This window comes from Antechinus flavipes, chromosome 2 (assembly GCF_016432865.1).
Source record: "Antechinus flavipes isolate AdamAnt ecotype Samford, QLD, Australia chromosome 2, AdamAnt_v2, whole genome shotgun sequence".
NCBI lineage: Eukaryota > Metazoa > Chordata > Mammalia > Dasyuromorphia > Dasyuridae > Antechinus > Antechinus flavipes.
In genome coordinates this window covers 652,466,523-652,492,471 of record NC_067399.1, presented here as the reverse complement: position 1 = coordinate 652,492,471, position 25,949 = coordinate 652,466,523, and the positions used below count along the sequence as shown (strand labels likewise).

Here is a 25,949-nt window from a genome sequence, read left to right as displayed (position 1 = left end):
TTCTTAGATGTGAGGAGACTGGAAAAGGGACTGGGGTGGGAAGAGAATAAACATATGATGCCCACTAGATGGCTTTTTTTTTTTTCTCATTTAATCCTTACGACAACTTTGCAAAGTGGATGCTGTCATTACCCCATTTTTCATGTGAGGAAACTCAGGCAAACAGACTCAGGAATTTGCCCATAGTCACCTAGCAAGGGAGAATCTAAGACCAGGTTTGTGCCCAGATCATTGTGACCCTAAGTCCAGGGTGCCATCCACAGCCTCACTGAACTGAGGAGGCTAAAGCCTTTCAGTGATCTGGAACTTAAAAGTTTTAAAAACAAACATGCAAAAAAATTGTTTTACATGTAACTAAAATAAAGATATGGAAATAAACAGCAAAACGGGAATCAAAGGAAATCAAAGGAAAGAGCAATAAAGTTGAAAGTTTAAAAAAAAAAAAACTTTCAGTTGATTGTATAGTCAGTATAAATAAAATGGTCCCTACCCTGTTAATGCTTAGATTTTTAAGACAGCTACATTAATCTGAATATAAGACTCTACCTAGTAAATGAATAATATGGTAGACAATTTGGAGTATGACACTGGAATTGAAAGAAGGGAAAAGAAAGTTGTATTTTAAAAGCATTCCCTTTCAGGAGTTTGAATCATCTGAAAAATCTTTTTTCTTTTTATTATTTTGAGGAGCATGGTTTGCCTTGGTTGCTTGTTGCTCAAACTTAATGAAATGATAAGTAATCTTAGTGCTATAAGAAACATTAGGTCTCCCCCAAAATCATCATTAAGTTGCTAGAAAATAAGAAGCATCTACTCACAGTACAAGCTTGTCCCTTTGGCAGCAATGAGGCTCTCCCTTGTGTTGGGATGAGCAAAGCTCGTCGGGTCCATCTCCTTCTGTCCTTCAGTGGGTCCCTGATCTCACGGGAGGGAGGGAATACTCCCACTGGTCACCAGGAGACCCACGGGCTTTTGTAGCAGCAGCCAGCCACTCGGGACACTTGAAAGCACAACATAGTTCCTTGGACATGGAATACAGCAGGATTTTTGTTGTTTGGCCAGCGTTGGGGGTTTTTGTTGTAGTGGTGGCTGTTCTTCCTAACTAGCCATGTCAGATGTCTTGTCATTTTGTTTATGCACTGAAGAGTCCTTTAGTTTTTGGCAGGAACAGCTGAATGTGCTGTTTACTTCCACATTGTAGTTTAATAAACCATTATCACTACAAAGCACCAATCAAGCCATTGTTCTAAAAATTTTTGGTGGACCTTATAAGTGACAAAGCAATAGTGTTCTGCTATGGTAGGGGTTTGACTTGATGCCTTCTCTCTCCACTTTGAGATTTTGTGATTCTTGTTTAATCATCTTGAGATTGTGATTCCCCAGGACTTGATCCTGTTCCTTGATAAGGGTCCTGGTCTTGCATGTCCTCTGCTAGTTCCAGCATTGATGCATTGGAGGGCATTTGCGGGGGAGCACCAAGCTCTGTGGTCAAGTAAAATGATCATGAAGGTGGCCGAGCCAGCCAGGGGCACGCACCCACTGTGTCCTGGCCGTCGCCCATCATCTTGACCCCTGTCATTTATTGACCCCAGTTATTATAACAAACAAAAATACCACTAAACTTCATCAGTTGGATTTTGCTAAAATTCATAATTGTTACAAGTAAGGACTCAATAGAGCAGAAGTATACTGAGAATGATTTTGATGTGTAAAAAGTTATAAAAATCATACATTTCCTGCCTTCTTAAACAAAAGATGGTGAACAAATTTTAACCTTTCTTGATGATGCAGACTGATAATTTATAAACATGAAATGAATAATTATATAGTGAGTGGTTGCATTGGGAATTATTATCTGTGCCCCAGTAAAGAGCTGTAGGTCCTATGCCTAGTAGTAGGGTAGGTAGGTAGGGAAGGTAGAGTGAGGCTGAGGGTTTTGTGTAGCTACCTCACTTAAATCCAGTTCCTGCATAAGTCAAGACATCTCCCCATGACGTCCCTGGGCCTCTTTAAAACCGAGGGGCAGACAACAAGGGGGACTGAAGAGAAGTGTACTTGTTCCCAGTCGGGAGGAGGGACTCAAGGATCATAAGAAGTAGAAGCTGAGCAGGAAGGTGGAAAGTGGGGAGCCGGGGACCTTGGGCACCCCGGGGGGCCATTCCAGACCAGCCACCCTGGCCAGGTCGTCTTGAGCAGCTCCAGTCTTTTCTGGCCCATTGAGTGATTCCAGGGGTGATCTGCCAGCTCCCTGAGATTGATGAGTTGTCCCCTCTCCACTGTCCCATTCCTACTTGGCAAATTGACGTCATTTATCCTCTAGAGTGTGGTGTTCTTTCTGTATCTGCATTTTTCCTCTCTGTGTTTTTGCAGTGGGTTTTGTCTCCAGATAACAAGAAGCTGGTTTTTATTGCATGCTGAGCAAATGTTTGCTATAAATGACTGGAACACATTATGGAGAGCTCCTAGACAAACAGCCTTATGTGTAACCATCGCCCATACGGCAGCTCTCAGTTTGGAGATGTAAAGGGGTTTCAGACCCTAACATTGTGTTCCTGGAGTGAATACACAGGTGTAGTTTAATTATACTGCATAGCTCTTTCCTTATGACCATAGAAGCAGAAATAATAACTCAAATATAATAAAACAACCGTGGCTTTCCCCAAAGCTACCCTTAATGCCTCAATCTCGGAAGTTCCCAGACATGGTTCAGGTAGGCTTCCATGAGGAACTAACAAGAATCCTCTGTCTGCTTTTCTACTCACAGCCTGTTGAAAGGTCAGTGTCCAAAGAGGGAGGGAAGTCAGGACATAGAGGGAAAATTCCATATTGCTCCCGATGTTAGCCGGGTTCTCCAAATCTAATTTGAGACTGCTTGCAGAGATGGCTTCTCATTGGCTAGCCCAGTAGTTTTTTCTTCTGTTCATCACTAGTGAAGTGCTGGAATAAATAAAGAGCAGTCCTGAGTACAGAGGGATATTCCTTCTCTTCTTGGATGTTTGCCAGCTGTGTTTTATGTCAGTTCAACTTCAATCTTTCAGCTTTTTTATCTTCTAGAATTTAGTGGGTAGACCTACCTTCAGAAATTTTAGAGGCAAGACAGGATGGAGGCATAGGACCTACAGCTCTTTACTGGGGCACAGATAATAATTCCCAACACAATCACTCACTATATAATTATTCATTTCATGTTTATAAATTATCAGTCTGCATCATCAAGAAAGGTTAAAATTTGTTCACCATCTTTTGTTTAAGAAGGCAGGAAATGTATGATTTTTATAACTTTTTACACATCAAAATTATTCTCAGTATACCTCTGCTCCATTGAGTCCTTACTTGTAACAATTATGAATTTTAGCAAAATCCAACTGATGAAGTTTAGTGGTATTTTTGTTTGTTATAATAATCATTGTGTATATTGTCCTAGTGATTCGACCCTTTTCCCTCAGCATCAGTTCCATATACTTCATATTCATCCTTCTTTTTGCAACAATAATATACCATGACATTTATATACAGTCTGTTAAGTTATTTCCTAATTTATGGCTACCCACATTGTTTCCAGATGTTGTTTGTTTGTTTGCTTGGCTATCATGAAGAATATCACTCTGAATTGTTATATGTTGAACTTTATTGAGTTCAGGGGAAGAGTCCCAGCAGTGAAACTAAGTCAAAAGATATGAAGAGTTTAGTGATTCTTCTTGCATAATTACACATTATTCCCCAGAAAGGTTGGAGCTTCACAACTCTCCCTGCTGACCTTCATTGTGCCCTCTAGAGTTATCACAAATAAGAATCATGTTTAGTATAACAGAATAGGACTAAATGACCTGATTCTCTGATGTTCTATAATTTGACTTAACTAATGATTTATGTTATTATAATAGAACATAAATAGTATCTTATATTAAAGTGATTTATCAATAACTAACAATTTAACTAATGATATAACATTATCTAATTTATGATTCTATAAAACATTCCAGGTTATTTCTTACTTTAGGATTATTAGCCTCGTTCCTCCTTTGGAAGGTCCTGCAGGTTGTGAGCTTTCGTTCAGTAAATATCTGTGAAGCAACTCTGTGCATAAGCACATTTATTAAGTACTCTCCTCAGCATTGGGACACCATCCTGTCCTTAATAAATCAATAAACATAAACACAAAACCTACTTTGTCTCCCTGTGCTAAGTGCTAGAGGTACAAAAGGAGGCAAAGGGCAGTCTCTATCCTCAAGGAACTTCCAGTCTGATGAGAAAGACTTTGTGCTGATGGTATTGCTTTTCCAGTTGGCTCTGACTCTTCATGACCCCAATTGAAGTTTTCTTGGTAAAGATAGTGGAGTGGTTTGCCACTCCCTTCTCCAGCTCATTTTACAGATGAGGGAAATGAGATAAACCAGGTTAAATGACTGAGCCAAAGTTATGCAGCTGATAATCATCTGAAGTCAGATTCAAACTCATTCTTCCTGATTTTAGGCTCAGCGCACTACACACTTTATCACCTAACTGTCCATAGGGAGACTGCATACAAACAATATTCACAAAGCAAACTAGATACAGGATAAATAAGAAATAAATGATGAAGGGGGAAGGCTCTCCGGGTTGGAGAATGCTTCCAGTAAAAGGTGGGATTGTAGGTGGAGTTGAAGATAGAGAGCATTCCAGGCATGAGAGACAGCCAGAGAAAATGCCCTGAACCCAGAGATGGAGCCCACTGTTCGCGGGGCAACCAGGAGGCCGGTGTCCCTGGACTGATGATGTTGGAAATAAGGTGTAAGAAGACTGGGAAGGTAGGAGAGGGCCAGGGCATAAAGGGCTTTAAGTCCAGACAAAATGCTTTGTAATTGTTCCTGGAGGCAATAGAAATGGAGTTATTGGGTAGGTGACTTGGTTAGGGCTGGCTGGAGTGGGGAGAGACTTGAGGCAGAGAGATCCCCCAGTGGCGACTGGGCTACCCCAGCGGAGGGAAGGGGACAGAGGGGAGAGGTGGGACAGAGCTGAAGGACAGGTCTGGCGACAGCTCAGGTAGGAAGGAGAAGAGAGGGAGATCAGGATCCCGCCATGGCTGTGAGCCTGAGGGACTGCACGGTGACTAATAGGGAAGGTAGGAGGGGGCAGGGTTGGGGCAGATTGAGAGTAAGAGGTCTGCCGGACATCCAGTTTGTGATGTCTGAAAAGCAGTTGGACATGCAAGATTAGGGGTCAGCAGAGAGCATGGGTCAGGGTGGTAAAGTTGAGAATCAGCAGCAGAGATGGTAATTAGGTCCATGAGAGCTGAGGAGATCACCAAGTGAAGTAATAGGGCGGGAGAAGAGAAAGGGGACCACGGTAGAGTCTTGGGAATCTAAATGACCTCCTATATCTTGTAGCCTAACAAAGGGAAATGCCATTAGTTCATGTATGATAAGTGCACCTGAAAGGCACAAGGGCTGTATGAGGACTGGGGGGAGAAAGAGCCTGACCAAGAACAGAGATTAAGGCTCTATGGAAGAGGTAGCATTTGGGGGGAACTTTAAAGAATAGGGAAGAATCCAGATGGAACAGGAAGGCAGACATTCTGGCACAGAGAACAAGGTAAACAAAAGAGTGGGGGGAGGGGTGTGTGGACAGGGTGAGCAGTTCAGAGTGATGTGGAAGGGAATATAATATGAGATGAAACGGAAGGCCTAATGGTGGTCATAAATTGTGGAGAGCTTTGTATGCCTGTGTAAGGAGTTTACATTTTATTTAGCAGTCTATGGTAAGCCTTGATGCTGCTCTAGAAAGCTAACACCACAAAAAAAGAACAAGGTCATGGACCTTTCACATTTCTAAAGGGAAAATTCTTGACCAAACAAGGGTTAAAGACAATCACAAAACATCAGATCGGCAGTTTTACCTATACAAGATCGAAAAGGCTTTGCCACAAACAGAATCAGTGGCACTAGTTTAAAAAGGGAAACCATCGATAAGAAAAAAAAAAAATTTGCATCTCTGATACCCAGAAGATGTAGGGAATCAACACAGATGGAAGACTGGTAGTTAAAAAGCTTCTTTTGTTCTCCTGACGCCCCAGAGACCTCATTGGCTCTGTCCTCTTCAGACATGGACTCATTTCAGGGTCACAGCCACTCACAGGTTCTCTTTGTCCTTCTGTCCAGCTTTTTGCCCCAGATTTGCATCTTGGTAACTGTAATGTTTCCTTCTGTAATGAATCTCTGAGTAAAGCTTTACGAAATCAAGTGAAGCTATGTTATATGTAAGCGAGACTTTAAGGCCTTTTAGGCCCTCAGTACTGATATTTTGATTGTTTAAAAAAAACCTCACAGCAAAGACCATTGTATTACAGAGGTTTGTTTCACAATCCTATTACATAGATGAAGAAATTACTGTATTTCTTTTTTATCTTCTGGTATTTCTGATCTTTGCACAAGTCAAAGTGTCTCCTAAGCAGCTTGCCCGTAGGGAACATTTAATAGGTGAAATGCAAACCTTGTGTTCTTATATCTGCTCATTAAAGTCATTCACTAGTGTTTGTTCCACTTAAAATTCACAGAGTTTCTGGGCTTGCCTGAACAGAGTCATTCTAGAAAATGTGCAGCTTGGTAAAAGTCTATAGTAAAAAATCACTAGCTTAGAGCACACACTCCTCAAATGAATCTGGAACCGGTCCCTGAAAGTGGGTGGTCTTTGGAGGTCAGGGCTGGGGTCACTCATACCACAGCTGCCCAGCTGTACCTGGCCTGGAAGAAGCAGCTCCTTGGCTTGGAACTTCTGGCATTTTCAATCCCTTAACCTGAAAGTAGAAACCTAAAACTAGTTCTTGTCTTCCAAAACGATGTTCCTTCCACAACTTCCCTGAGTGGCTTTTGGTTCAGGCCACTAGAAAATTCATTCCAGGCAGAAACTTGACACATATAGTCTCAAGCCCAGGTGCAAAGTTAGTTAAAATATTAAAGTCATTTTAGATAGACAAATGTGTATCTTTACTTCCTACTTTCCACCAACAAAAATATTAGTGATTTGATATATTTTTTACATTCCAGCCATTTGAAAGAAACAAAAAGACTTTTTGCTGGTGGTATAAACTCAATTTCATAAGTAATGGGGCATCATTAGGAAGGAAAAAATTACCCTCCTGTAACCTAAAGCCCAACATCCCAGACTCTGGCCTACACAGACCACATTCCATCTAGGGGGTCCCTAAGAAATCGTTCTCTATTTGGTTCATATTTCTGTCACCTAGAGTTCCCTCTAGGGAGACAATCTCAAGATACATCCTGAATATAACTTGTGTCTAAGTTCTTCCCCATGAAGGGCAAAAGGGTCAGCAGCTCCTATTTGAGCACCTAAAATTAGTTATGGCGTAGCCTTCATGTCACTCCACAGAAGACACATGAAAGATTCATAGCAGTCCAAAATAACGAATACAGTTTTTTCCCTTTTCTGAAGAGCCCCATCTATCACTAAGAACATAGAGACCTTCAGCTTTATGGTTGGAGGAAAACAGCCTGGAAGGGAAACACATATAATTGTGAGACAGGCTGTCCTCTGCCATCCCAGACACCCACACAGACATCCAGACTTAGGGCACCACCCAGGTGTTTTAACTCCTCTGAGATGGGAAATATATTAGGGACAATTTTCCTTCCCACCAGACTATAGCTGTCCAAATAAGTCAGGGTAAAACAGAGAATGAGTTTGGAACTTTTGTTGCCCTGTATCGTTTCTTAGACTAGACCAGTGTTGCTCCAGCTTCGGTCTTGCTCTGTGATCCTTTCCTGTCTCAAAGAAGCTGTTACTCTGCATAAACTGCCCTCCTGCCCCCTTGCCCCTGTTTCTCAGGTATCCTGGACACATTTGGTGGTCAGATGCAGTAGCTCCTTAGAACTGTGTGAAAACTAGGCTGGATCAGCTCTCAATGAGGGCCAAGGGCTGGAGCAGGTTTCCCTCATTTTGGAAATCCCTCACTGCCCAGCACAATACTTTACATATACTAGGAGATTAATGGTTTCCCAGTTAATCAGCATTTACTGAATAGAGTAAGAGAACTTAAATCTCTTTGTTATCCATTTTTGACACAGTTTAAAGTTTACACACAGTTGCAGGGGGAGGGATCTGGCTCCAGGATCCCTCTATGAAGTCTGCACTTCTAGTTAGGAGTGACTTGTCCTGCACTTAATCTTGTGACAGCTTGGAATCCCTGATCCTCAGGGATTATCTATCCCAACCCTCATTTTATAAATGACAAATTACGTGGGAAGTATAGGATCACTTCTAAGAGAGTACTAATAATGAGGAAGAGATTAGAAAGGACTTTCTTCAGGATGGGATACCTGACCATCTTCTGAGGAGCAGCAATTCTGAATGACTGACTCGGGAAGTAGTAAATTACAGCAGTAAATTACAGATGGGAGAGAGGTTGAAAACAGAACTCTGGTCGTGTGTCTGTTGGCTTCTCCAGGGCCTGGCACAGTGCAGGGCTAACATGGACAGAGCCCCGTGGGGCAAGGAGAAGTGAATAAGGCACTTGTGGACATAGTCAGTATAAGTTGGAGATGGAATTCCAAATTGCCCTAACTTTAAGATTAGATCTCTACTATGCCAAGCTATCTTTTCCTCAAAATTAAACCATTAACTTTGTAGATAGCAGCTATTAATTGTAGAAATAAAAAAAGCCCAAATCTCCCAAAGTATCCCAAAGTAATCCCAAAGTTACTATGTGGCCCCCATTTTGGATCAGTCAAGGCACTGATTCTCAGTTGGATATAGGATCACAGTATTTAGGGCTGAAAGGGGACCTTAGTGCTCAACTGCTGTAAAGCTCCTATTGTAGAGGAGGTAACTGAGCTGAGATAGAAAATTCTGAGTCCCAGGTGTCATGGAAGCTAAGTCACAGGGTCATCATTCTAACTTGCTTCCTTTGGCTCCAAATCTAATCTCTTTCCCCCACACCATTTTAAACACTGTGTTTTTCATATTAATAATTTCTAAGTAGATATACTTCGTAAGACTGATTTGGTGGTCTGGCTTGAGCCTTTTATTGGTGGGTCAGCCTAGAAGTAGACACAAAGGTGCTTTTCTGCTGTTTCAAATTGTTTAGCAGCTACCCCTCTGGAACACTGACAACTCATCAGCTGGTTTTTTACTCACTTCACTGTTTGTGAATTCTGAAGGCTGAGATACTCTGATATGGGCCAACATCCTGCAGTAGAGAGAGCAGGAAACTGAAATCTGCTCAGAAGTCATTGAATCTATGTACTTGCTGATGCTGTAGGAGAGGAAGGCATCTCATTCTTTTGAGACATGATTTTCTATGTCTCCCAACTTTCATAAGTGAAATACTTGCTCGTTTTCTCTCTTTGGCTCATTGCCTTCAGTTGGAGTTTGACTCCAGAAAAGTAGAATCTCCCACCCTTAGGCCCTCAAATATGCTGGTACATGTTTAATAACCAGCTTGAGGGTGGAAGATGCTTATACACATGACACCTTTTAAGGTTAATCTGCATGATTAACATTTTCCTTCTTTCTTAAGTCTAGACTATTAACAAAACAATAAATCAAGCTCTAAGTTGTAACTTTTGCTGATTTCTTAAGTATAAATGCTCACACTGAAAATTTAACACTCAGCTCCCTCACAAGTTGATATGAGCCTGTTCCAGCCCATCCTCTATTCCTATAAAGGGTGACTATGCAGCCAAGATTTCTATTTCAGGAGGGTCTCCAATCACTCGATTCTAGCTTATTTTAGACTCGAGACTTTTCTATCTCCTTACCAATGACATAACCCACTCCTCCCCCAGAGGGACACCATTCTTTTCCTTCTCCTCCTGCCCCCTCCACTTTTCAGCTCCCTTTATGTATTCTCTTCTCCCATTAGAATATAAACTCCAGATGTTTGGATACTGTGAGCACATGATGAATAACTAGGTATTTTCTCTGATCCTTCAGACTTCTGAGATCTCTCTAAAATAGGTGTTTTGTACCAGGTGTAAAGGAGATTCAGTCATCTCTATTGTCCAGTTCACCATGATCCCACAAAAGGTAAACACCCAGCAGAGAAGGCTGATCTCTAGGGCCTGGCATGTGCTTCCTCAGTATCCTCTCCCTTACCACCTATCAGCCTTCATGCTCCCAGAACCAGGACCTCCCGTGATGACCCACTCTACTTGCAACTCAAACTCTACATCCCAAGCCATCAACCCACTCCCTCTTCCTTCCATTGCCACAGAGATCCGAATAATAGGAATTTGCTCAGGCTACAGTTACAAAACGCTACCTGCTGCAGGAGAACTTGGCCAAGAAATTGAGGGGTGAGGCAAAAGTGAGCTTTCCACCAGCATGCAGTGTGCTGAAGTGAATTCTGTCCCCCAGAAGTCACTTAGGACAGAGACCAAGGCTGGCAAGCTGTGAATTTGCCCACCATGGAAGGAGGCTAAGACTGTCTGAGCCAGTTTCTGGTAAACCACCTTTGGAGGGAGAAAAGTCAGAAAGTGAGCAACAGGAGAAAATAAGGGGAAAGATCTTAGGAGGAAGAAGCCTCAGCTAAAGACTGAGCAGAAGGAGCTATATACCTCCAGAATCTGGAGAAAGCATCTAGAAATATTATGAGACAAAGGAAAATGAACCAGTACCTGAGGAGCAGAGGATCCAGTGGAGAGAATGGGACCATAGCCAGCTGCTCCCAGATGTCTTAAAAGAGAAAAGAATTATGAAAGCAGAATTTATGGAATGTACAACAAAAATTATTGGCAGAATAAGAAAACTAGAATCCTTCTGTATGGCACAGTGCTTCTCATGTAGAGGACACTTAATAAATATTTGCTGAATGAGTATCAGTAGTTATTAATATATATTTGCTCAGGGCAGGAACAGAAATAGCCAAAATCTCTTCTTGATCAAGGAGCAGTTCACAGTGTTAGCACAGTTGTGTGGAAGATTGGCTCAGCTCCTTATTCCTTGTGATCTTTCTGGGCCTCCCTTGACTAATGAAGGGTTAGACTGGGTGATTCCCCCAGATCCCTTCGAGTTCTCATTCTAAGGAGAGACAAGGATTCGAGGTAGAAATCTTTGGAGTTTATTTGAGCCCTCCGGGCAGATGGGTTCCTGCCCTAAAGGTCCAGAGTCACTCAGTCATGCATCAAGCATGTATAACTCTTACTAGACATCAAGCCCTGTTGAGCCACAGGTCACAGCACGAGGCTGGGCCCTCCCTTCATTCACATCCCAAAAAGGGAGACTGACAGAGGCCCAGAGGGAGTGGGACAGAGGAGGTGGGCCGTGCTCCCAGCAGTGATGCACCAGCTGCTTCAGCCAAACCAAAGGGTCTCCAGCAGGTTGGGGCTCATCTCCAGGAACCAGGGAAGCCTGGAGGAGGGGGAGCGTGTCCACCATGGCGGCAGCTGGCGCAGAGTGGGCCAGAGAGGCAGGATCCTGGATCATGGAGATGATTGAAGAGCAAGAAGCCTGAGAAAGGACCCAAGGATTCTCTTCTTGGGGCTTCTGCTTATCTCTCCATATGCCTTCTATGCTTCGCTTGCTATTATTCTGGGCATTTTTATATTCAGGCGTGACTGACCAGGCAGATTCAACATGTGCTTCTGGTCACTGAAGTTTATCACATGGATGGAAGGAAGGCAAAGCATGGCTAGCAATACGCATTGTTGACTCATTGTCACAAAAACTCCTCACGGGGAGCCAGAAGGTGACGGTTCTGCAGGAACCCAGTGAATTCATTCATGGAGAAATCAGAGCACGCTTTCTAGTTATGGGTGATGGCTGTAGAATATGGAGAAATGCTCAGATTTCATTTGATTAAGAATTATGCATACAGATTTTGGTCCACCTTCCTTCTTTTTCAGAAGAAACTGAAGGTAAAAGAGGTAAAAAGAACTTTGCTTAATTGAGCAAATATTATTAAATACTTATTATGTGTGAAACTCTGGGATAGAAGTGGGAGATGAGATTCTATATGGCTCAGAGCTTAGGGTCCGGTAGGGAATAAGGCAGCCATGTATAATATACAATATTATGGGATTTGAAGCTGTAAAACAAACTGCTACACGAAATCCAAGGAGGAAGCTTATTACCCAGTGGAGAAGACCGAGGAAGAAAGATGGCAAATACAAACACTTGAGGATGTGGAGGCAAGGAAACAGTCAAGATGGAGATCGAGGTATGAGACCTCCGAAGCCGAGGGAGAAGATTTACAAACTAGTAGGGATGACCATCAGTGTCAGAAGCTTGCCAGTGGTCACGCTAGAAAAGCAGTAAGGAGGAAGCAGACCCAGCACCTGCAGATAGCTTTTACCAGAAGATAACCTTTGAAGGGTGGAATCAAGATGAAATGGTAACTGAATGGGCTAAGAAGCATTGAGGGAAAGCTCTGCTGTGTCTGCAGAGGGCTGAGAGGGAAGGAAGTTGGGGAAGGGGCCAGGAAAAGGGGATCAAAGATGTACCAAAGAGATTACGTGGTGACTGGAGTCCTGGTGGAGCCACAGGGTTGGGGGCCCTGGACATCCTGGTCACCATCGTAGAGGACTGTGGGCTGTTGTATTCTCCCTCTCACTGGATGTGTTGTTGTGTTTCCCTTCGGAGCACAGTCTTGCTGGGGTTTTATTCCCCCTCCTCTCTGGTTTTGAGATCCTCACCCCTGGTTTGTCTGTCTGGCTGTTGTTTTCCCTCCTTCTCGGAGCCCTCTGCGGCACAGGCCGCTCTCCCCTCCGGCCACGGCTTGCTCCCGTTGGGGGTGAGGTGAGTTGGCCGGGCCCGGCCTCTGCTCTGCGGTCTCAGGAGGAGCCGAGCCCCGGATTGAGAGCCCCCTTTGTACCAGGCCCAATCTTCCTTTTCCTCGGAACACTTGCGCCTCTCCTGTGTTGCCGCCATTGTGCCCTTGGCCAGCTCGCCCCTGTGAGCTCCTTTCCTTCACGTACCCACGAGTCCCATTGAGGGTCAGGGGCTTTGGAGCGAGCGCTGAAGCTCCCTGTGCCAAACCTGGGCTCGGGCACTGGCCCTGAGCAGCCTGAGGGGTCTGGGAGTGCTGGGCATTAAGGAGGCTTTCCTGCAGGAGTTCTCTGCCCTTGGGCCACATTGGATGCACAGGGTCTGTTTCTGAGGACGTGCATCGGCTGCCTGCTCTTTTGGGCTCCGGGATCCAACTTTAGGAATTAGCCCTAATGGGGAGTAGCAGTCAGAGGAGTAAATGGGGAGTAGTGGTCAGAAGAGTAATTCAGGGTACTGAGAAGCATCTGAGGAGCGCTGCTGAGAGAGCTCCCGCATCTGGCTGCTCTCAGGGCGGGAGGAGGGAGGAAAGGAAGAAGTGAGGCAGGCCATCCATGGGACTGAGCTGCAGTGTCCCGGTGATGTGCTGTATTCCTTTGGGCCGACTTGTGCAAGGTGGGCACCCGGGACCTTTCTGGGATTGGCCTAGCGCTCTCCCCTGCCTCCTGCTGCCTCTGAAGCCCCCCTCGCTGTGAGGAGGTGTTAGCTAATTTGTCATTACTCATTAGTTTGTCCGGCTTCTCTTAGCCGTGTGTTCCTTTTAGAAAAACGCTTCTCTTTAATCAGTCATAAAAGCCTTGCCTTTCTCCCATTTGCTGGGAATTAACAAGCCCGATTCACTGGATGGTTCTTCCCCCTAATTGTCATAAAGGAATTAGTACTTTCAGTTTGCCCTGAATTGCAGGAGATAGGAAAGATTTTCTAACCAAGGCAGAATTCTTGAAGTTGATCCAGACATTGGGAGCAAGGAGGCCGTAGAAAGAAGGGGAGCGGTGGGGTTAGAGCAGGAAGCAGGGGTCATCTGGACCAACTCCCTCTTCTTGCAGATGAGGAAAAAGCCCAGAGCAGGCTTGAGACTCCTGGAAGGTCACCCAGTGATTTTCCCAGCTGGGCTCTGAGCTCTGGGGCTCTAACTCCAGCCCCCCGTGGTTTCACTGTGCCACCCACCGTGCTGGGGAATACAGAACTTGGCAAGGCAAGTGGGGGTGGGGGGGAGCCAGCCCTGCCTCCTTTAATAGCTGATTTGTTTCATGATTATCCTCAAGCTCCTCAGCATCATTGCTATGCTTCAGAGCATGGAAAGATCAGCCCAAGGTGACCCTCAGAAGGAAAGCAGGGTCAGGAATAGAAAGCAGGCCCTATTAGTAAGAAGCCACCAAAAAAGAGGAGGGAAAGGATCTCACACAGGTGTAGCTGATTGTTCCTTATCCCTTTAGGTTGCAGCCAGGGAGCTGTCAGTCAGCTAAGGAATTGGGAATTTCTAGACTAGAAGATTATCAACACAAATATTGGAAGTTTCAGGAAAGAAGCAGGAAAGATGTAGTCATTATTAGATAGGAAGGGGGGATTTGGTCCGGCATAAACAGTTTGTTTAATAAATAAAAAACTAGATTAAAAAAAAATAAAAGATAGAGAGACAAAGAGAAAGTATGGAAGAAGAGAAGAGAAAAGAGGTGATTTTGACTTGAGTTTAAAGGTGTATATTTGCAGGTCAGCAACAGCCTGGAGCCCTGCTCCCAAACTTTAAAGGTCAAGTATGTTAAGGAACACTAGGATCCAGCACAGAGCACCATTTCCCTGAGGACAGAACCATTTTATTTGCAAATTAAAGGATGCCCAGAGGAGTTGAGACCTTCTCTGGTGGTCCCCCCTTCCTCAGAGGCATGGAGGTGTCCCCCCAAAAAAGCAGAAATCTGGAATTTGTGCTTGGAGATGGGCACTCAGCTAGGAGAGCCCTCTAGACCACAATGCTTTTATCCCCCTGTTCTCTATCAGTGATACCCTTCCTCACAGTCACAGCTTCCCTACCGCCACCTGTACCCTGCAGGGGAGCCCTTTCTCTGGCTGAGGGTGTGCTCCTCCTCCCTGGTCCACAACTTCTGCGGTTAAGCCTTTTGCCTCCAGGTTAGAAACCTACCAGCCAGCCTAGCCCCTCTCACCCAGGGCCTGCTCTGGGACTGAGAGAGCCTGACGGCCGTCTCTTTAAAAAACACACACAAAACTCTGTCTGGTCTACTCACGTTTGGGTCTCGGTGATCCCTCCTTGTTCTCCTTGTGCCTCCTCCAGCAGGTGCGTCCTGAGCCTCTCCCTCCAGCACCTCCCTTGGACCTTAGCAGGGACATGCATCCTCCTTCTCCAATGGTCTTCGCCTTCCTCTGGGCTGCTCTTAGGAGGGGGAGAGCTGGCCGTCCTCAAGTGCTTGTCTCCAGGAAAACCAGCCCACTGTGAGGGCCAAGACTAGCTTCCTCGCTGCACACAAATAACTTTACCACAAAATGATAAGTGACTAAGAGAAATTCAGAGGACTTTCTGAGGAGAGAAAAGTCATGACTCATTGAGGAGAGCAGGACAGACTTTCTGAAAGACGTGGCATTTCGTTGCTCTATAAAAGTGTTAGGAATTCATCAGTTGGTCATACCAAGCACAGAGGAGGGACTGGGGGACAAAGGCCCCAGATTTGAGCCCCAAATCTCTTGAGCAGCCAGATAGACTTTACATAATTGTCTTCCTCTGCTTGTAGTCAGTGATCTAGGAAAGAATTGAGGAAAACACAAAATTCTTAAAATTTAGCATGTGAAAGTCCCTAATCCTATTTGTTTTGTCTTTGCATAGTAAATGTGAATTCCAAAATTCATTCTAATAGAACATAGGTTGTCCTAACATAATTCAGAAGCATAAGTTAATGATACTTAATGACGTTTAATTTGTTCTGTTCAAGTAGCTTTCTAATTTCATTATTATATATTAAGAGTTCACCTGCTATTTGTGTATTTTAGATTTCAGTCTGTAAAATTTCCTAAGAATTTATGATTAGATTATCCGAATCATTTCAGCTCCTTTTAAAAAATTATTAAGATGCATTTGTCACATTTCTTTAGGTTTATGTTCCAGATGAAAATAATGTTATTTTGGGAAGAAATGCAAATAAACAAGTATTTGAAGGTTTGACAACTGGACTTCTCAGAATTAGTGCTGTGGTTTTTGGCTGCTTGATCTCCAATATGCCGGATGGAAACAGCCGCCTCACTGCCCCCAAAGTATCATCAGCACAGGAAATGAAGAACAAGCCCTCGCCCGCTGATGCTTTTAACAGCCGCGTTCAGGATCTCATCAGGTAAAGTGTGGTAGACTTCTTTCTTTGATCGTCTTTTTCTGAAAAATCTAGAGCAAACAGAAATACCAAGGACTATATCATCAGAAATGGTCGCTTCTCCATTTGTCCACATTCCTGTTCAGTAACTGCTCAGTATAAAATTTAACCTCAGTTTCCCCATCTACAAAACAGGCCTAATAATAACAGCTATTGAGTGAGGATCAAAGGAGATACTAATGGTGAAGCCCTTTGGTGCAGGTCTTGGCACACGGGAACTGGTATTATTTTAACAGCAGCAATAATGATCAGGGAATGCTGCTTTGCACAGAGGCAGCTGTCTATTTGAGAGACGGCATGCTGTGAGGAATAGAAAGTTAGCATCTCAGACGTGCTGACTCTGTGACGCTGGGCGAGTCATTGCCCATCCAGTGACTCACAACTCTGCGACGGTCAGTTACAGGATGGTCTCAGAGCTGCCTCCTCAGAGACAGTTAGAATTCCAAGTATCTTTCTCTCTGTTATTACACAAATTTTACTTTGTCCTGTACTTATCTTTCTAAGTCAAAGTGCTGACACAGTCCGTCTTTTTCAGCAGATTACATTTGGCCCTGGCTGTGGCTGGATGTCAGAGGATCCTATTTGGGTCACCTGTTAGGAGCAACTTTTATCTTCTCTGACATCACTCGTCGTAGGGAAATGTGTCCCCGTCCCCCTTCTCTTGTGAACACTGGCCACAGAATACATTTAGTTTCCAGTGAGGTTTATCTCTGGTGCTTTGCTCCTTCCACAGCCTTTTCCTTGTGTCGCGACCTCTGACTCTTGGGCTGCAATAACCATGTTTTCTTTCACGAGCCCAGCACCAGTTGGACGCGGGCCCTCTCTTCTGCATTTGGCCGCTTTGTTGTTCACTTTGGGCTTTCTGAGACTCACTTGTTTTCTTCAGTGGATCCCTTACCACCAGTGACCTTTTCCGCTTAAGTTATTCATGCGTTATCTCCCAAGTTATAGTGCCCATCACTTTTAGAACCATCTGTCCTCCTGGGCTGCCATTTACCTCCTTGTGACCTTTTCCCCTGGGTCCGTCCCTGAGGAGCTTCATTTCATTAAATGTGTTTCCCACATCTTCCCAACTGGCTGCGTGTGCATAGAAAGTGTCACTCACTGTAACCCTGCTGAACATTTACTGACGGTGTGCCAGGCCCTGTGTCAGACCCTTGGAGGATACAGAGGGGAAAGGCAAGATCCCTGACCTCAGGATGTTAAACACAAACTACCTGCTACAGAAGTGGGAGAGAGACCGTGAATTCTGAACCAAGCACGGGGGTCTCTCTACCTGAAGGAGCCGGCATTGGAGCTGAAGCAAGCCTGGAGAGTGGTGAGACTTGAGTGAAACGATTGATGGGTGTCCCTGGTAGGAAAAAGACTGGCACACAGGCCACAGGGGGGAAAGCACGAGGCATGTCCAAGGAATGGGGCCGTGCAGTTTGGCTGGAGTGGCAGCAGATAAGAATGGAAAGGCAGCTTAGTATAAAGGGGAGACCACTGGACTTGGAGTTGGAGGCCTGACACTGGAGTCCCATCTCTGGCCCATCAGTTTATTCACAAGTAAAATGGGAATAATGTGCTTGTTTGCACTGTCTGACTCTTAGGTCGTCTGAAAGTGCTTTGTAAAGTCTTGTCAGTTATTATGTTAAGGCTCGATTGTAAGAGGGTCTTGATATATTTGTTAAAGAAAGCCTTGTACATTTTGAGCAAAGTTCTCTCTTCCCATGGTTCCATCCCCTTGAAGAGGCCTTCGGGGCTTCATAGAAGAACAAGACCAGCTAGCTAAGGCTGAAAGGAGTTTATTCGGCAGGTTTGAGGGGAAGGTATTTGACTAACTAAAGATGCCTGCCCAAAGCTAGAGGATCAGGGGAGAGGACAGGGGCAATGTGGAAGCCACTGAGCTCCAAAACAGACCAAGGAAAATCCACAAGGAAGACAGTCAGGAATGTTGCAAGAGCTCTAATTGAGATAGTCTCCCAATAGCCCATGAGCATCTCAAACTCAGTACCAATCGGAATTCCTTTTCTTTTCCCCAGAATTTCCCTCTCTTTTACACACCCCCCCCCATTTCTTTCCAGGTTACTGTCATCCTTGTTCACATAGGTGCCCAGCAAGAGAAAGATTGTCAGAGAACTTTCGGTAAAAAGTTCCCCTCTACTCCCAATTGGAGAAAATTTTTCCTCCAGATGTAGATAATGTACCAAACCGAACCCTGATAGGAAATCCAAGAAAAATATCAAAGTGGGGCAGCTAGGTGGTGCAGTAGATAAAGCCCCAGCCCTGAAGTCAGGAGGACTTGACTGTTAATCAGTTAATCAATTGATTGAGAAGAGAAATAATTAACTTGAAAAAAATTGCAACAAATTAATTAAAATCTCATTCAAGATACATAAAGAATTGATTCACTCACATATTCATATAGGTGCATATATACACACATATATATACAGAGATAAAAGAGAGAGGCCCAAGACCCACATAGACAAAATCGTTTGTGCAGCAGATCTTTTTGCAGAAAAGCTAAAACCAAGATCTCCACGCGTTGGGGAGTGGTCCATTGACTGTCAAGGGCACATCGTGCTCTGAGAATTGACAAAAGGAAGACTTGAATGATGCTGAGTGAACAGAACCAGAAAAACAATCCAAGCAACAACATTGAAAAAAAAGGAATAATCGAAAGACAGGAAATTTCCTCACTTATGAACCACAACTACAGGGGACCAGAAATAAAGGGTTTCCCTGAAGAATGGCATACATCTTTAGACAGGGGCAATGCATGGATGAATTTGGCCCGAATGCATAGGTACAAGCTTTTCCTCCCTATTTTTTCAATTTTTCCTTTTTTTTTTTTTTTTTTTAGGGTAGAAGCAGGGTCAGCAGAATAAAAATAAATTTAATTTTAAAAAAGCCAACCTTAAAATTCTACGAAGAGGTGAAGTATTAATTTCATGTTTTTAATATTCAAATACATGTATATAAGATCTGTTATTTTAAATGAATTCAGAATAAATTACTTCTTTAAAAATTTCAGTTCTTCAAGCTATCGCCCCTTCCAGAAAGTCTTTCTTCATTCTCTAAGTTCAGAGGTTTTCCTTAAAATCTCTCCCAACACTCCATATGCACTGTTAATTGTTATAGTCTTTGATATCTCTCTGTCTCACTGCCCTCAGGAGACTAGAAGCTTATGGAGGACAAGCACTAGTTGTACTTATCCTTGTATCCTCAGATCCTGCCAAAGTCTTCTCTGCAGAGGAAGCCTTAGTTAATGTTGAATTGAGCTGTGAGTTGCATCTAAAGAGCAATTTAAGAGATGTGGAATTGGGGCAAGTGAAGGGCTAACCCAGAGAGACTGACCCTTTGGCAAGGACCAAGACAATACAGAGTTAACTACTACCACCACTAGGCTTACTAACCAAGTAGTCATTAACACTGAAGTGATAAAATAGTATTTAAGCTGAATCTTGCTTTTTTTTATGGCAATATAACTATCCTCTGAGTTATACTTCTGTAAAGAGAGAACACCATTGTTATAAATATCCTGTTTATTAAATCTGAGTATATCCCTAACTTTGCTATTCCTAATGAGATTGTCTTAAAGCTTCATGGACTGTTAGATTTGGAAAGGAAAAAGCCTTGGTCATTGGAAAGGTGTGCTGGTTTTAGAATTATGGACCTGGGTTCAAATCTCAGCTCTGCCCTTGCTGTATTAGTCACTTTAATCTTTGAAATGAGAGAATTAAACTCCATGTTCTCCTAGAGCTTGTCTAGCTCTAGATTCCAGTAAGACCAGCTTCTTCATTTTATGGGTAAACTGAGGTCCAGGAAAAAAAAGTGACCTGATCCCAGCTGCACAGAAAGTTCGTGGCCATTGGACCCCCCCTTACCCTGAGGAGAAGTGACTTGCACTGGGAAAGGAAGTTGATGCTATTTCTCGGAGGCTTGAGGTTTGGGGGGGGGGTTAAAATTCAGGGTGTGTGGTCTCAGGGACTGAGGGCTCCCGAGAGCCTGGTCTCCCAACATCCTGAGCTAAGGAAGCATCGGGAAAGACCGGAGGAATGAAGCCAGAAGCGCCCACAGACCTGCTGCTGACCCGAGGACAAGATCCCCAATGCCTGTGTTCACATGGGAGGTGACTTGCCTTCCCTAGAATATTTCTGTCACTTGATTTGCTGTATTCCCAGGTGTTTGCTCCTCCTCATTGTGAAATCCTTGTCCCTTTGATCCCGATGGCCTCTGGGTTGTGGTCAGTCCCCAACCCGAGCTCCGTCCATGGCGGCTGTGCTGTCAGCTCCCCCAGATTTAAACCTGCTTTAAAATTAGCCTGGGGAGCCTTGCTTTGCCAGACTTTCACCCGAACTTTGAGAACTCTTCAGATCACTGGCTGTCGGTGATGTCTGTTGCATTGGTCCGAGCAATTGGTTTTATTTACATTTAGTGAGATGATTTGATTCGTGTGCACCTAAAACAACATGGATACACACATGTTCACGTGTTATTTCAGATATAAAATGCAGGGAGAGGTACGATGACATTCTGTCTGTAGAATGCTATAGAGCAAACAAAGTATGTGAGATTTCTTTTAGGACCTACAGGCTTTACTTGTATGATGTGAGGCAAGCCCCTTCCCCCCTCAGGAAGGGGATTCTCCCTCCTTTGGAAAGCACTTAGCACCTAGCGATATCCAGCTACCTGTGTTAGCTTTTCATGTTTATGCAGATCATACCCCCTTCCTCTAGCAAACTTACAAATCTTGAGGACAAAGATTGTTCCTTGTGTTTCTTTGTATCTCCTATAATCCTAATATGAAATTAGGCCTTAAAGGATACTTTCTTTTGAATAAAACACACATGTACCCCAGAATGGGAAAACATAATTTGCTACCCTCTAGAGAATATAGACCCTCCTTATCTTAAGGATTCATGTCAGTATTAATGTCTTCTCTTTGTGAACAGCAAGGCAAATTGGATTAAAAAGGCTGCCAAGACAATCAAGATGCATTTTTAATTGAGCTTTTGAAAGAAATGATTTTATGCTGTAGCAGTCTTTTGTAACAGTGAAAAAAATGATGAACAGAAGATTGAAGGTCTAGCTCCCTTGTTGATTTTGGTTAAAGTTATTTCCCCTCACTGAGCTTCCATTTTCTTCTCTGTCAAATGAAAGGGTTAATTAGAAAATCTGAGTTCTTTCTGTTTCTCAGATAATATCAGACCTCGGAGACACTCAGCATTGACCCCAGGATGCTGATTTTACCCAGATTGCCCAGTGTTGGTCAGCGCTGCACAAGCACCGCAGCCCTCTGAGCGTGGGATTCCTTCCGAGTGAGCTCTGAGCAAAGGGGAGGCGCCAGCCCTTCCTCTCCCTGTCTGAGGGATGGCCCGTGGGCACCGATGTGTTTGGTAAGAAGCACTGACGCTTCTGGAGAGCCTCAGAGTCCACAAAGCAGTTTCTCGCAGCCTGGGAGGCGGACGGGCGGACACATTGTTCCACTTTACAGACCAAACGCAGTGGTCACCGGTGACTCCGCTGCACCGAGGCAAGAGCACCGGGATTCAGACTCCATCCTCCCGAACCTAAAATGACTCCCTTCCCTGCCTCTCCTCAGCGCACCGGCAGGGAAAGCTGAAGCCACATGAGGCCGGCCCGCGCCCGGAGGCCGCTCCCTGAGGGGCATGGCGTGGCTGGCGGAGGAGGGCTAGCTGGAATTCAGTGCAGTCTCCTCAGTACGGCTGCTTTTCCTTTCATTCAGTGGCTGTGAAAGTAACAGGCCAGTTCAGCTGGTTCATCACGTGTGTCCTGGCAGCCATTCGAGGACAACGCGGCGCTCCCATGATCCACGTCAGTGGGGGGCCCCGCTTCTCTGATAATGTTTCAGAAACTACAGTCACAACCCGATTATTTATTTCTTCCCTCAAAAAAAGAGGATTTCTATGAGAGGCCCTCTGAAAGAGTCCTCCGCATCTAACGATCGCCAGCTGTGCCCAGGGCAGACTCCCCCTGGCACCTGCACCCCCGCGGGTGCTCCGCTGCCATGTTCACAGACTCTAAGTGACTTTTCTTCTCAGCCTCATCATCCCTGTGCCAACTTCATCCACCTCACTCTGCCCCCAGCTCCTTTGTACATTAGTACCATCCCCTCCTGTCCCTGGTGAGACCCCACTGTCACATGGCCTGCAGGGGCCTGAGCAGCTCTCAAACCGGGTCCTCCCGATTCTGAGTCCAGTGCTCCACGTGTCCCTTGCAAGGCCGGCATTCCATTCCAAATACCATGGTAGGAGGACATCGGTCAAGTCTGTTGGGTCTGACCCTTCATGACCCCATATTTGAGGTTTTCCTGGCAAAGACTCTGGCATGGTCTCGATTTTCTTCTCTAGCTCATTTTACAGATGAGGAAACTGAGGCAAGCAGGATTAGGTGACTTGCCCAAGGCCACTCAGCTAGTAAGTGTCTGGGGCTGGATTTGTCCTTGGGGAGAGGAGTGTTCCTGACTCCAGGTCCGGCGCTCTGGACTGCACCACCCAGCTGCCCCTGTTAAGTCTGAGAGGCCCCCAATTTTTGCCAATTGCCTTTTTTATACCTGAGATGACAGGAAAGTCACATCAAGGGCTTGGGTCCTAAGGAATTTACTCTGCATATTAGTTACAAAGATTTTAGGGGGAAGAAGGGAAGAAAGAATAAAGAATAAGGGTGCTCCTCCCCCAAAAAAAGAAATGATTATTAAAACATATGCATAAAAAATAGAAGGAAGTCCAAAGGGGAACCATAAATGAACAAGATAGCTTTGATTGTAATATGTTGAATTTATTATACATTTAAAAACATAAGGATATAGGTTGACAATATAGGTAGCCTTTTAGGAACTAGAGGAACCCATATTCCATTAATAAAGCTCTAAAAATGCATCCAATTAAGAAAAGTGTAAACAGAATCCACTTTAAACCCTCCACCCAATTCAAGATGGCACAAAACCACTCCCAGAATCCTGGCCCCAATCCTCAGAAACGACTGGGAAGATTGGACCAGAGCAAGAATGAAATGAAACTAGAGGCAGAAAAATACGAGGCAGCAGAGAGAGCCCGGGAGCTCCAGGGAAACCTTGGGGTAGAGGAGTTAGCCGTCTGTGTGGATCAGACCCAGGCCCCTCCGTGGACACTTGGACTGGCCTCCATGCCTGGCCTGCTGAGGGGTGTGGAGCGTGGGACACCATACACCCAGTTTGTGGCCTCCAGGAGCTTCCATTCACCGGGATTCAATGGCTCTTTGTTCCTCCAGCACATCTGAGCCCGGTGCCTCATCGCTGGCGCTTAATAGATGTGCATCTGGGGAGACAGGGCTGGATGCTGGACAGAGGAGAGCCAGGGGCTTCGAAGGCCTCGCTGGCAGACGGGCCTTTGCTTGGGTGGTGACGGGGAGACTGGGGAGGAGAAATGGGGAACAAGATGTTGGTTTTCTATCCCCAAAGACTGGGAGTTCTTCAGTACAATCTCCAGTTTGCTCCAGATTAAAAATTCAGATGCAGTAGCCGTGAATCAATAGTGGAGTTTCTCAGAGCAGAGAATGATTTATCTGTTCAATCTTTTGACCAGTCTTAAAGCATCGTTTTCCATTCTTACATCTAATAAAAGAGCTGTTACTGTCAGCCCAGACTTTTAAACAGCCCCAGAGAACTGTCTGCTGGGATGAGAAGATGAAAGTGACTTCTTAAATGACAGTTGTAGGCACGAAGATTAGCATTCTTCATACATAAAAAAGTCAAAGTCTTGCCACAGCTTAAAGGTAATGGAATAAAAAACCAAGAAACTGAAGGCAGCATGAGGGGATCATGTCCTCCAAAAACAGACTTCTCACGTGCTTACTAAAGGTACGTATGTGTGTTCTGACATCATTGCCGCTGAGCAGTGTTTCTGTCCAGAGTGTTACTGAGAGATAGCTTCAGGAGAGCCCACGGAACGACTCCCAACTCACCTCCTGGGACCCCTGAAGAGCCGGACTTAAGGAAAGTGTAACTTTCCTTAATGTTCTATCTAAAGGGTGAGACCTGCCTCTGGGCGCTTTGAGCCCCACGAGGCAGAAATGGCTGGAAAGCGTGTGTGGGAGCAGTTGGTAACCTGCGGTCTCCTCCCTCCTTGTAGCTATGTGGTCAACATCGGCCTGATCGACAAGCTCTGCGGCTGCTTCCTCTCCGTGCAAGGGCCCGTCGACGAGAACCCCAAAGTGGCCTCGTTCCTGCAGAACGCCACGGCGGTCCTACACGGGATGTGCAAGCTCTGCTTCGCCGTCAACAGCAAGTGAGTCCACGCATGGCGTGGGGAGGGCTGGCTCCACATACGGTATGTGTGACTGTGTGTGTGATAGTGTGTGTGTGATACTGTGTGTGATTGTGTGTGATTGTGTGTGTGATAGTGTGTGAGTGATAAATGTGTGATAGTGTGTGTGTGATACTGTGTGTGATAGTGTGTGATACTGTGTGTGATTGTGTGTGTGATAGTGTGTGTGTGATACTGTGTGTGATTGTGTGTGTGATAGTGTGTGAGTGATAAATGTGTGATAGTGTGTGTGTGATACTGTGTGTGATTGTGTGTGTGATAGTGTATGAGTGATAAATATGTGTGATAGTGTGTGTGATACTGTGTGTGATTGTGTGTGTGATAGTGTGTGATACTGTGTGTGTGTGTGATTGTGTGTGTGATAGTGTGTGTGTGATACTGTGTGTGAGTGTGTGTGATACTGTGTGTGATAGTGTGTGAGTGATAAATGTGTGATAGTGTGTGTGTGATACTGTGTGTGATAGTGTGTGAGTGATAAATATGTGTGATAGTGTGTGTGATACTGTGTGTGATTGTGTGTGTGATAGTGTGTGAGTGATAAATATGTGTGATAGTGTGTGTGATACTGTGTGTGATTGGGTGTGTGATACTGTGTGTGATAGTGTGTGAGTGATAAATATGTGTGATAGTGTGTGTGATACTGTGTGTGATTGTGTGTGTGATAGTGTGTGAGTGATAAATATGTGTGATAGTGTGTGTGATACTGTGTGTGATTGGGTGTGTGATAGTGTGTGTGATACTGTGTGTGAGTGTGTATGATTGTGTGTGTGATACTGTGTGTGATTGTGTGTGTGATAGTGTGTGAGTGATAAATATGTGTGATAGTGTGTGTGAGATACTGTGTGTGATAGTGTGTGAGTGATAAATATGTGTGATAGTGTGTGTGATACTGTGTGTGATTGGGTGTGTGATAGTGTGTGAGTGATAAATGTGTGATAGTGTGTGTGTGATACTGTGTGTGATTGTGTGTGATAGTGTGTGAGTGATAAATATGTGTGATAGTGTGTGTGATACTGTGTGTGATTGTGTGTGTGATAGTGTGTGAGTGATAAATATGTGTGATAGTGTGTGAGTGATAAATATGTGTGATAGTGTGTGTGTGATACTGTGTGTGATTGTGTGTGTGATAGTGTATGAGTGATAAATATGTGTGATACTGTGTGTGTGATAGTGTGTGTGTGATACTGTGTGTGATAGTGTGTGATACTGTGTGTGAGTGTGTGTGATAGTGTGTGTGAGTGTGTGTCTGATAGTGTGTGTGATAAATATGTGTGATAGTATGTGATTGTGAGTATGAGTGTGTCTGATAGTGTGTGTAAATGTGAGTGTGAGAGTGTGATAGTATGTGTGTGAGTGTGTGTGTGTGTGTGTGTGTGTGATAGTGTGTGTGTGTGTGTGTGTGTGTGTGTGTGTGTGTGTGTGTGTGAAATTTCTCAGCGTGTCTGTTAAAATGCTCCTACCGTATCTCGTCAGGGCACATTTTTGTCTTTTGTTTCTCCCTCCATAAGCT

General features: G+C 44.5%; 1 protein-coding gene across 1 annotated transcript in view; it reads left to right on the top strand.

The window, feature by feature from the left end:
- The window catches only part of SCAPER (S-phase cyclin A associated protein in the ER), a 362,563-nt gene that overhangs the window by 272,474 nt on the left and 64,140 nt on the right, over window positions 1-25,949 (top strand). Inside the window, exons 26-27 of the mRNA XM_051982442.1 lie at window positions 15,856-16,091; window positions 24,245-24,400. Coding sequence (XP_051838402.1) covers window positions 15,856-16,091; window positions 24,245-24,400 — 392 coding nt within the window. The remainder of the gene's footprint in view (window positions 1-15,855; window positions 16,092-24,244; window positions 24,401-25,949) is intronic.